This window comes from Phyllopteryx taeniolatus, chromosome 13 (assembly GCF_024500385.1).
Source record: "Phyllopteryx taeniolatus isolate TA_2022b chromosome 13, UOR_Ptae_1.2, whole genome shotgun sequence".
NCBI lineage: Eukaryota > Metazoa > Chordata > Actinopteri > Syngnathiformes > Syngnathidae > Phyllopteryx > Phyllopteryx taeniolatus.
Genome location: NC_084514.1, coordinates 409,279 through 422,070, shown reverse-complemented (window position 1 = coordinate 422,070; position 12,792 = coordinate 409,279). Strand labels below are relative to the sequence as shown.

General features: G+C 47.6%; 2 protein-coding genes across 6 annotated transcripts in view; one reads left to right on the top strand and one right to left on the bottom strand.

Moving 5' to 3' along the window:
* The window catches only part of LOC133487553 (ryanodine receptor 3-like), a 102,645-nt gene extending 98,308 nt beyond the window's left edge, over positions 1-4,337 (bottom strand). For 3 of the 5 annotated variants that reach the window (XM_061794302.1, XM_061794303.1, XM_061794304.1), the window contains exon 1: positions 3,390-4,336. In XM_061794302.1, coding sequence (XP_061650286.1) covers positions 3,390-3,437 — 48 coding nt within the window. In that variant the 5' untranslated portion in view covers positions 3,438-4,336. Of the gene's footprint in view, positions 1-3,389 lie in introns of all 5 variants that reach the window. The other 2 variants (XM_061794300.1, XM_061794301.1) reach the window with 1 other exon arrangement.
* Positions 4,338-5,324: 987 nt separating this feature from the next.
* The window catches only part of LOC133487714 (formin-1-like), a 45,620-nt gene continuing 38,152 nt past the window's right edge, over positions 5,325-12,792 (top strand). Inside the window, 4 exon segments of the mRNA XM_061794752.1 lie at positions 5,325-5,417; positions 6,056-6,214; positions 6,216-7,524; positions 11,155-11,321. Of these exon segments, the coding sequence (XP_061650736.1) occupies positions 6,146-6,214; positions 6,216-7,524; positions 11,155-11,321 (1,545 nt within the window). The 5' untranslated portion in view covers positions 5,325-5,417; positions 6,056-6,145.

Here is a 12,792-nt window from a genome sequence, read left to right as displayed (position 1 = left end):
AGCCTCGCAGGTGTCCATTCATCCGTATCTTTTATCAATAGTGAGAGCTTCGCATTTTGAGGAGGTTTAAATGTGCCTTTCCAATTTCACTTTACCATCGCACGACAGGACACACACACACACACACATCACCGGTGTCTGCATCTTACATCTGACAAAAACACACACCCATTGCACATTTATTCCCAAAATGTCAGTTAGTAATGAGACTGAGCGATTCACCCTTTTCGGAGCACAATCGTAATGGCGTCTATCCTTGGCGTTATTATACACGTTGCAAAATGTCCAATGGAGCAGTCAACATTTGCCCTACGACGAATCGAATTGTCCTAAATCTCAACCGGCGTGCAGCTGAATATATGAGCGCCACTCTCACAGGATCTGACACGACGCTATTAGATCACATCATTAGATAACATGTTCAGCAGCTCCATGTAGTGGCAATACATTTGGACATACGAGCGATATTACAAGTGAACATGAGGAACGACATCGGAACAACGACACCGCAAATGAATGCGAAACGCAATACTAGAAGACACACGTTAAGGTTGTCAAACATGTTTAGTCTATATTCAAATCAAACATTTTGAATGTGCTGAATCAATACGCTGAGCTGTTTTGTGTTGTTACTTGTAGGATTGTTTCTGCTATTATTATCATTGTTGTTATTATTACGATTTGTTCCTTTCTTGTTTGTCTTTAAAAAAAACACACACACATTCCTCTGCGATCTGGAGAAAGCAAGTCAGTATCATCACAGCATACGAATTCACCTAATAGCTCACATGTCATTGACATGCAAACAGCTGTGAAGGCTGTTGGATGGAAGGGAAATAATTGTGACTTCAAAAAAAAAAGAAATCTATCTTTGACAGTTGCAGAGGAAATAGCCAAGCAGACTATTCTCAAATGCATGGTACAGGGTGGTTATGTTAGAACGCAACACACAGCCGACGTTGACGCTCGATGACTGCTCTGTCATTTGCTGATTTTTGTTCCCCCTAATAAATGTTTCCTTCCTATATGTTTCCACACTGAAAGTCATCGCCAGGGTGCAAAGCGAGACCGGTGGCTTCGCATAAACAAACCGAGCGCTGCCACAGCATGTTAGTCGCACAGCCAGTCCGGCCTTTTCAAAGTCAAAACGTGCTATTCGCCTTGCGGGGGTTCCCGCAACAATGAGGTCGCGCTTGTTTTTGCGCGCTTATCATCACACGGCACGCCTTTCCGAATCCCTCCTCCTCCACTCTCATGACACAACACGCGGCGAGCCACCGATTCATTTCGAGAACTACTGTGACCGTAAACGGATGTTCGATTCATATGATTCACCGGTCATTATGAAGCCACCGTTGGTGCATCTGAAGGCATCTCCAATTCCAAACAGGATGTGTGCAGGTTCCTGTGGCATGTGCAGCCTTTTAACCAGTCCCCCTAACATGAAACAAGAGTTTCTCACAGGAAGTCTCCTGACAATCAACACTGCTCCTCTTCCCGTCAACACCAAATGACCCGCAAGAGTCCACTTCATGCTTTCCTGCACTTCTTTTCCTCTCCTCCCACAGTTGGCTTTATAGGCAGGAGTCCGGCAGGGGTCATTTCTGCTCCCACTCCAGGGAAATTACTTTCTGCTGTGAGAGAAGAGAGGCGTTTTGCAAACTGCTTTATGAAGCGCTTTGACTCCAATAATGGGTGACGTCGGGACGCCAGCAAGAAACATACACTATAGCCTCCGTATACAAAACAAAGCAGTGACTTCAAAGTATGGTACATACAGCCTAGCGTATGTGTGTGTGTGTGTGTGTGTGTGTGTGTATTCTGTTTGTATAAACGTACATGTATCCATGTTGAGCATTCCTTTCTGCAGGAATGAGCTGTGAACCGAGCACCAATGCTAAATTAAATGATCGTGTCTTCAGCCATGCCGTGCTTGGACCGATGAATACTATCTGCACTAAGCTCTGCCGTGGCACGTCCGGTGCAGCCCGACCACAACACAAAGCTCCACGTTTGCATTCAACGCACACATGAACACCTAAAAGTGCTAAATCCAAAAATAGGCTAGCCTATGAAAAAAAAAATGCAATTGTGAACGATGCCATTTCTATTCTTATCCAGAAAAGAGGAGCAGCCCCACTGAAATGTCAGCTCCTTTGAGGAGCTGATGCGCTGACCTCTAAAGGTTGAGCCACTGCGGGGACAAATAAGCAGGAAGTATCAGGCGGCAGCGAGCAAGTGAAAGGAAGCTTTTAAAAGAGCACTTCTCTTTCTCGGTGGAGGAAAGCACACGGACGACTTACGTAGACTTAGGTAGATTCATGGCAACAGGCTGTGCAACGGCGCCACGCTTCGCAGATTCCTGGTGACGTTTTGACAGGGTTGTTTTTTTTACTTCGGATTCATTTGAAAATGAACATTGACTTTGAGGTACGTAAACTGAGAAGACAGACACAAGAACTTCCTCGATATTTGTATTTCCGAGAAATCAGCAGCGTTTATATATTGATATGACCTGATACTGGCCCGGGGCTCGAGAAGGATGGATGCCGACACCGGCGCAGCCCACATTGAGCCGGAGCCTCTTGGCTGTCCTCATCCTACTGAATTGAAAATGAACATTTCAGTAAATCTTCCTTGCATGGATCTTTGCTCAAGCCTGGAGCAGCTGGCTGCCAGGCTACTACCAACCATAAGACCAGGTCAACTTGCACAAGCTACAAAGATCCTTCAAGATAACTATGCTCAGTTAAGAAGATTGTATTTCCCAAGACACCTGTTGTTTTGGTTGTTGCTGTACTGCAGTGGTGGAGATGCCTGGCAATTTTACAGAGGACTGTATCTAATATCTAGCTCCTCTTTGGTTGCTAGCTAGTATAAAATCTGAACCCCATGACAAACAATTGTCAGTATGATGCACTGAATGTTAAATGAATATTTCTCCGTCACTGCCTGAAAGCTGAACATAAATAAATGGCTGCTCCTCTGTTGACGACCTGCGCAACAATTTGTGTGGTATATTGCAAGAGCATGCACAGCTGTTCTTCCCATACAAGTCTGCAAATCATCTCGTTTCGCATCAACCGGCCACTGTAACTATGTCGATAAAGAAGGATTTAAGGAGCATGGGATGATGGACTTGTTGTCAACTTCTCCGTTCAAAGGCTGCACAGTGCATATATGGATATAAGGACTCACTGAGATTATGCACAAATAATAAGGCAAGAACCTATCAGGGTATTTTATATGTAAGAAACAGAAACATCCCACATGAGTACTTGGTTTAGGCAGAAACAAGCTCCCTTGCATGGCATGGGATGATGATGATGATGATGATGATGATAAAATGACGACAAAGACAAGCACATCAGCAAACGTCATGTACTCACAGTTCTGAGGAACTGAATCTCATCCTCTCCTTCTCCACCTTCAGCCATGGCTGCAAGTGAGCCCGCTCAGGCGCTGGCTCCTCTTGACGTGAGCATACAGCTAATCCACGGCCATACGGCGGCGAGACTGCCGGCCAAACCCCGGTGCACAAGCCTCCTTCACCAGGAGGGAGGAGGAGGAGGAGGGAGGAGGTCCGTGAAGAGGGGACGCTGCCGCTGCTGCCGCTGCTGCCGCTGCTGCTGCTGCTGATGCTGCTGCTGCTGATGATGATGATGATGATGATACCGATGCTTGGCTGGGGCGACTGCACGGCGTGGCAGTCGCCCCTCACCCTTACAATGCCATATTCAAAGAGAGATAAGAATAGCAATCAGTCTTGGGGCGTTTTCGGTTTTCGGTTTCCATTTACGAGCTCAGATGAGCAAGACGTCGTCGAGACAATCTGATGCAATCATGCGTCGGTAAAACCAGAACGCTCCTAAAACTGCAGAAATCTGAGAAAGTCACGACAGTTCACGCAAATTCCTATGTCTAGGATTTGAACAATGGGAATTGTTGTAGCGGTCACTGATCGTGCAGTCGCGTGTGAAAACTGCATTCACGCTCAATGAAGGGACCTCCCTATTCATCTGTCAATCCAATAGCGCCCTCTAACGTCAAAGCAGTGTCCTACAACAGTGGCAAAAGAATTCCCACCCACCGGTGTGACCGGCAAGGCCGTTTCTGCTCACCTAAAAGGCCTTAGAAGCACTCGTCTCCATTGTTTGGTTTCCTTGGGGCACACATTCATTTGCATTTGGGACGAACTCCAGTTTTTTGCTCCAGCGCCGAGATTCTGCCAGCCAGCCGCAGGCCGCAGCCGCTATTTGTGCATCAAGATCCAGCTTCTCCTTCGTGTTCCTGTTTCTCCTCATGCCACCGTTTCAAGTCTCCTTTACAAAGCCGCAAGCAAGCAAGAAGAGGCGCCGCAGATATGCAACCAACCACTCACTGGGAAGAGTTTCAGTATTAAAACGTTGATTTGGTTACTTCTTCATAGCCCAGATGAGCACTGTATATCACTGCGATTTGAAATGAAGCACTTTTGCCATGGCAACATCCTCTGAAGGAGAGAGTCGATGACAAATGCGAATGCGAATGCGAATGTGTGTCGTCCGAAGATGTACGGCATCTGCTGAACAGGTGCATCGAAATAAAATGCAAGTTCTGATAGTTCTGCAGTTAAAAAGTCGAACTCATATATGCAGATGAATGAAAGGCAGGCAAAAGGCCAATTCCTTCCTAATTTCCATATTCAAAAGATTTTGGGATTGTTATGCAATATTTGTAATTTCTTGAGATGGGGAATTTTTGCGTTTTTCTTTGTCGGAAGACAAATTATACAATATAAAAAAGAATGAAATATTTCACTTTTGATGTGATTTTCAATTTTTCAATACAGCTACTGAAATTAATTGAAATTTCTATGATATTCTTTGTATTTCTATTTGTTTTGTGAGGGACTCATTACAAATGTACAAATAAATATCAAAATGTTCATGTGTGTGTGTGTGTGTGTTATATTACAAATCATGTACTTTTAATCTATACTAGATTAAACTATGGCCAAATGAAGCCTAACAATCTGGTGGTGGTCATCATCATTTATTGAACATCAACACCAGATCGCCCACTAAGTGTCACTGTTTAGCTTTAGGGCTTTGAAATAAAAACTCCAAAGTGAAAAAGAAATGAAAATGGATCCACTTGGTGTCCTCCTCAAACATCGTCGTTAGCCGTCGATCGCTACCTTGGCCGCAGCGGCAACGCAACGCAACGCAACGCGACGCAACGCAACATATTGTGGGCCGGCTTCGCGGGAGATCAGCCAATCACGTCACAGTTGGCCAGTGCAAAGTCCGTCCATTGGATCCAAGCCTTGTCAATCACGACAGAGGAGCCCTGCAAAACCGCGGTTTGTCCTCCTGGCTGGCTGGCTGCCTGCAACACAGACACGAGCAAACATATTTGTCCTGCAAGTGGACCGCGTAAGTAAATATCTGCTTTGCTTTCATGAGGCGTCCTGATTGCATGTGGCGCAATTCGCTTTTCCAATGTAAGCCAGCACCACAATTCAAGCTGATGTCAATCTGGCAGAGCATCGAACAGCGTTCCGTTTGCGTTTCACTGTAAATATAGCGCAGTATTTATCGACTTCATTGGCACTTTTGTGAGCAGCGCCACGAATGAACACATGTGCTATCGTTTATTGCAAGGTGACATCAACCCCGTGGGATGATGATGATGATGATGATGATGGAAACAGGAGAGAGTGTTAAAGTGTTAAAAGTTGTTCATCACTGGTAAAAAATTGAAAAACGTGCACGGAAACGCAAGCAAAATGTGGAGTCTATGTGCGTCATGAAACATTGAACGTGTGGGCCATCTTTTGTGGTGCTGCACGTCAAAGGAGAGGAAGGACATTGGCCATTTAACTAACAGGGTTGACTTGAAGCTCAAGAATAGAGATCTGGTTTTCATGCAGTCAAGCAGTTCAGTCTTCAATTCAAGAAGGTCTTGAATGTACAGCTAATGCTGTAGTCGTCTAGAAATGACTGTTCGGAAATGTGTCTTTATGTACCGTGAATGTATTTAGTCAAATGTTTGGCTGTGTACTCTCTAACAGCATCAGGGCGGGCCATCGGATGAGCAGTCAAGTCCGTCTTCGGGCGGACCGCCTCCCGGGAGACCTTTGGTGAGGAACGTGCCGCCCATCATGGAGGGCACACATACCGTTGTGCTTCTGTATGTGCCCGTCCGTGAGCTCAGCAACACCAGCCTATATTTCCCCTAAGCGGCCGGTCCCCGGCTTCAAGTACAAGAGCCGCAGCCCTCCTTCAGCCCAGACCGCTAATGACCGTGACTGTGGAAAGGAGCAAAGAGGCCAGTCTTCCGAGTCCTCGGGCAAACCCTTCGGCTCCCGACGGGCGACGAGGGCGGCCGTTGCGGAGCTCCGCTCGCTGGCTGCCGAGCGCCACCGATTACTGGCAGACGTCTCATCCCTGTGCAAGGATTGTGCCAATAAAGTCACGATGGGTAACCGGGATGGCGACCCAGGAGCTGAGGTCGACTGCAGCAGAAACTTAACAAGTTCGCCACAGCATACAGCAACAAAGAGTAGAACGATGAAGATGAAGGGAGGCAAGAGGCTTGAGTATTCCCCACACGGTCGGATGAAGACGGAAAGTTCAAATGGAACGCCGTCCTTTGATCTTCCCGCTAGGAATCGTGCAGCCGCGGTCTCAACAATGGAGGAGATTCCAGGTACAGCGTCGTCCGTCCATGCGTCTCACGGTCCCTTTGTCAATGCACTCACTAATCCTCTCCTGCTTATGGCGGAACCCTTCCAGATCACACGAGAGCTCTGGGACTTTAAGGAGGACCGCAGGACCTTTGACTCTGATGTAGATTTCTGCAATGGCTTCTCGGAGTGTGACGGCGAGCAAGGTTTTGAGTCGGCCTCTTGCAGCCTGACGGAAGGCCTGAGCCGACGGGAAAGTGGGAGCAACCTCCGGCCTCTCGAGAAGTTTGCAATAGTCGAGTCCGCTCGGCAGCTGCTTTGTGAAAGCAACCGGGGAGATAAGGGGCTGCGGTCGGTGGCTAAAGTGCACGACTTAGAGGGCAAAAGGCAACGTGTCAGTCATACAAGCCCGAATGGGTCAGGGTCTTCGGACTCCGACACAGGAACCGGCACGTACCCAGAGGAGTACGGACAGGGGAGAGAATCGAGCGGAGACACACGTGGTGTGGTTAGTCGAGAAAAGCTTGCCGAGGGCCTACGCTTGCCCCTTTCCCGTACCCGTGAACTCCAGAACTTGGCTAACCCTGGCGCCAAAAGCCCCTCTTCACCTTTTCTCGCTGGCGCCTTCAACACATCCTTCCCTGCCTCCAAAAGTCTCCAGAGCAGGTCACCGAGCCCGAAGCTCAACCGTCGGCTAGCGCTGCTTTCGGACAATGACGGGGACAGCTCCGGCAACGCAGATGAGCCCAAATTCTACGGCCGCGGACGAACGGCCACGCGTCAGGGTTTGAATCTCAGCCGACGGCCGAGCAACTCCGGAAAGTGGAATTCTTCCGGCAACTGCGCCGCCACAGGTAAGCGAATTGGAAACACACACGTTCCCGTCGTGAAGCCTTGACGTTAATGTCGACGTCGGTCGTTGCATCTTCGTCAGCGCTTCGTCACATGGATCTTAACCGCTTCCGTACTTTGAATCGTGGCCTGCGATCGTTCGAGCCGAGTTTTTCCTTTGTCACTCCAGCTTTTCTCCACCAATTGTTGCGGTCTCAGTTAGTTTTCTAACGTGTGACATCCACCGCAAATGAAAAGCTACCCAGCAGAGTTGAACGATGCGGGAGATGATCCCTTTTGAAACTTTCTGAGCGCTGCAGCCAGCCAAGTCGGAAAAGGGAGAACCTCCGATCGCAAACGCGGTTCTCATGTTCACTGAAGCGTTGCCAATTTGCTTCGAACTTCACAACCTCCGACCCCACCGGACACCAAAGAGGAAGATGTTGAATGTTCAAATTTGCCCAACCCTTTTATTCACTCATCTTGAATTGGATGCCTGCCTGCAACACATTCTAAGAGAGATTGCATTTTCATATTATTTTCATAGCCTGCCTTCAATGTTCAAATTTGTATTGCAGCACTGTGAGTATTTGGATGAGCACCCCAAGCTCGAGTAAGACAATCAACTCTCAACCCGGGGTTGATATGGTTTAGGCACGCTGACATATTTTCACCTTAATGTGTCATAGTTTGACCGGCATATTTGAACGTTTGGTATAACTGGGAACGGATCCGCTTTGGAGGAGACCACAGATGAACAATAAATCCTCTGAACGGCTCAATGCTCGCCTTGCATTGATATGACGAAACACCGCAGCTACCGCACTCGACGGCCGTTCGCGACTTGTAGGTTTAGTCGAGGCGATCCTCTTTTGCTTTCACTTAACTTGCCAATTGGGTGTCTCTCGCAACCTAATACCTTACATATTTCTTATCTGACGTATGGCGGGCATCTTTCTCATCAGATTGGCAAGCTGTCATTCAACATCATGTGCGCTGAGAAGAGGGGTCGGCTCTTTTCACGTAATGAAGCAAAGACTGTCCCTTTTGTGTGTGTGTGCGCGTCCCAATCCACATCTCGGTGTAGCTTCATTACATGCACTTTTATTAGGCTTCTCCTCTGCTTGAAATATTCATTCCCCAGTAGAGCGACGCAAAGTTTCAACCTATTCCTGAACCCGAGTCGGTGGCCTATCAATTCCAATAATATTAATATTCCTCCTTTATTTGTATTTCAATTGAATAATGATGCGCGGGAACTTTGGAGTTATTCTGCCTTTCCGCTCCGGTGCTCAGCGCCTAGCGCAGCGCTTGTCTCTGAGGTCCAAATGTTGTCCATCGGTCAGCCTTTCACAGCAAATGTGTGGTGAGACAGCCGCGATGGTCACAAGAGCAGCTCAGCGATCGATGATAAGCCCTGCATTTCTCCTGGTTTCTACCAAAGTTGATGGCTCAAAAGCGGAAGCTGCCACATGCTCTCACCGGGCCTCGTGGCCTGCCTTGCGTGACTTGCACCGATTATGTTATGGATTTCATTGGACAAAATAGGACATCGTTGGCGAATCTGTCGGAGGGTCTTCAATACATATGACAACTGTTGAATCTTGCTCGGTCAGCGAAGGTCAATTATCTCCACATCCTCACAAGTCAGTTCGCTTTTAGCGAGCATTCTCTTTAGTTTGCATAAAGCATCCCTTGACCACGGAGAAAGAAGAAGAAGAAGAAGAATGAGCAGTCAGAGTGGCAAGTGGGTTCATCCATCATCCTTAACGTTGCCACCCCGTCAGGCTCTGACACCCGAAGGTCCCTGAGCTCCGCAAACTAGGCGGCCACTTATTTATCGAGAGCATGACGGGGCAACACCCGCGCGGCGTGACAGTTGTTCATGTTCGCGTTTTCATTGCTTCGTTGTCACGTGAAACCCGCAGGTGTGCACTTAAGAAACTCTTGCACCGCACATACAACTGGCTTGGCCAAAGAGCATAATGTTCCTATGGATGAGTATGATCCAGTTTTAGTGTAATGCTCTTCATGTCCTACTTAAGTGCGTCACTCGAGAACCACCTCCCGCCTGTACCGCGTGCTGCCACTTATTGACATTAGGAGTCTGACTCAGCAGGGAGGCAGATTCAATAACTATAAGCTTACGTTTCCTGCAGGATCACGCATGCATGTGCCAGATGAAGCCTTCTAAATAAGCTTGTCATTTATTTTAAATGATCGTTGCAGTTGTCCCATTGCATAATGCACCAAAGCATACAGCAGTTGCGGTGGTGTGTGCGTGCGGGCGACGACATTGTGATTAGCCCGTCCCTGACCAGATGGAGGCAGTGTAGATATCCTTATGCATATTTAACGACGTTGTTCCGTTGTATATCGTCAGTACTGCGTATGTACATGTATTGTAACATTGTAGTGATTTGAGGTCTCCTGTGGGAAGGTTACCTTTAGAGCTCTCAAATGCTCCAGAAGTGAGCATTTGGAAGTGTCCCGGGGTCAGCGCACGTTCAGCAGTCTTCACCGCGGGACCACGCAGCATTTTTCGAACCAAACACTCTTCATCTCATCCTCCCTTTTTCCCTCTTCTGTCCAAGCAGCCGCCGCTGCTCATCACGTTTGATTGCGGTGGACACCTTTGCGTGTTTTCCATGACCCAGCAAAGCTTTGGACTTGGCTGTGTGCGTGTGCGTGCGAATGTTTGCGCGTGTGAGCTTTTGGGGGCCACGACTGAATTGAAGGCATTTGTCCAAGGCTCAAAATCTCTCTCAGAAGCAACTGTGCAGTCATCGAATTGAATTTCAATTATACTTAAGACAAAATGAGGTTCGAAGACACTTTCATGAACAGGATGTGGTCGTATTCCTGTCCAAACAAGTCGACGTGTTGTCCTATAACTTTAGGAATATGAGGTCACTCAGCTTTCAAGGCTTTGCCTTTTCATTCTCTACTTTGTTTTGTCCTGCTCTCATGTCCGTATCCCTTGACGGGTGCGCCCCTTTCTCTCTGTGCACGAGTGACCCCGAGAAAATAAGCAAAAGGAAGCATTTTCTTTGCTTGCCATTTGTCACGTTCGGAAGCTATTCTTTTAACGTTGAGGTGCTTCGACGTGAGCGCTGTACGGCGCGCACAAGGACGCCTCTGCAGGTTGCCGTGCCACTGACCTGTTCGTACAAAAGGCGCTACGTTTCCAACGACAGAAAACGAAATCCTCTTTTTCCTCTCCTGCTCGGTGAATTGACGCCACACATTTCTGGCTTTACAAGGCGCACAAACGGTTGCAATTTGACTTCTTTTTTGACAACGAAGATGCAAGTCAATATTCATTATGATATTCTATCGAGATTGTATTAGCGAAAGGTATTTGGGTGATTTTTCCCCTTGCTGCCGGCGTGGCCGGTCAGACGAGGGCCGAGTAAGCGCCGCTCAAAATAGCGCCATGCCCCGAGGCGTGCTTGCAGAAAAGCAGGACTCTCCCTACATGTTTGATGCTAAACGATTCCGACGCCTCCTTTGGAACCCTTACTATTAGCCACGCAGACTGCACACCCGACACCGCGAGTAAAACTTTACTTGCGTAGCAACTCGGCAACGCCGCATGCATAGCACGCTGCTAATTACGCTGGGGTTGTGTGTTTGTGTATTCCCTCCACTAGAGGACTCCCTCCTGCGTCACGGAGATATTTGGATGCTAGATGGCGATGACCCTCAGGAACCCCCGTCCCTTGTTCCCCGCCCGGATCACCTGGATTTCCTACGCATTACACCGCCTGAGGATGACATCATCGGGGATACACCTTATTATCCCAAGCCGGAGTGCACAGTAAGCACCCGAAGCTCGAACAACACCGGCATTCGCCGCATTGCCCGGTCAGCCGTCCGAGCACATGATCACAAATTCTTGAAACGGATTAACGGGTCACGGATTCTAATCTGTCGACAGATCCTAAGCCAAAACTGTCTCGGATAATTCCTTGTTCTAAGAAGTAACGAGAAAATCACAACTTCACTTCTTACCATCCAAATTTGGATGACCAATTTGAGTCATTATAGAACCTGTCGCACATCCGGTCTTCTTCCAACCAACACAAGCTTCAAATATGTATTCATTTATAAAACCCCAAAAAACCACACATATGGCAATGTTAATGTCCTCCCCTCCATACACCTTAGCTGCATATTGACTTGATTGTCTTTGCTCCCATTTTGTTGTGGACCGACAAAGTGAGGGACCCAAATGTAGTCAATGTCAACGTAGTAACACTTTTATGTATTTTGTGTTTTCTTTAGCTGATCTCAGGGTTCGTATCGGGCCATGAAATGTCAATATTATTACTACAAGCCTCTGCGATCAATGTTAGTAATGCAGGGCCTCTCAGGGGATTGCGTGCGTGCGCGTAGCATACCGCTGTGATTATATAACATAATCCCTCAGAAGCACTCATTCTATGTGAGGCTTTTTCATATGAATGCATCATAATCACTTGAGTGTCCTGAAAGGCACCTACAAATAATACAAACGACTATGTGGAGAAACGGTGATAAGGTTGTGCCCTTTGTGGGGGAAAAGGGAAGAAGACTTTGACACAACAGCATTAGTATGAATACTGAACTTTCCTTTCCATAATTACAATGCCCCCATCAAAACCTTTTGGTGTTTTGCACATTCTTCCATGGGTACAGATGAGGTGTTCAATCAAGCGGGTTGTGCGATGGATGATGGCCTTTTGTTGCAAGTTCTCCCAGCAACGTTTTGAGCTGAAAAGAATGCGTTTTCGCAACTAACGGCAGTCGGAATGAGTCACACTTTAATACTGAGTACTCTGAAAGGCTACTTTATGTGTGGCTTTTCAGCAGGTTTATCAGTGTTTGCATGTCAGCTACCTCACAGGCTCTCCATTGCAGTTGCCGCTTGATGTTCCTGGACCGCCCTTCTATGTTTGCTACTTTGCCACGCTGCCGTTTTTGCGAACGTGAGGTAATCAGACACCTGTGACTGGCGCTCCAGGTTTCCTCCCAGAAAGGGAGGGACCTGGAGGAAGGCGTCCGCAGACTGGCCAGACCAGTCAGACACATTCTTTTTCCCCCGACCTGCAGTTTTTTGGTTTTGTTTTTTCTCCGACTTTTCCTTCTCGCTAAGACAGACGTGAACCAAAAGGAAAGTCTGTGCTCCGTCATGGACCACAGACTTTATGGCAAGGCTCAGAGAAGGCTAATCCACATCATCAACACGGAACATAACAGCTCACCTTGTGGGAATAGGAGGAAATGCTTTGTGAAAGTTGAACTCTCTC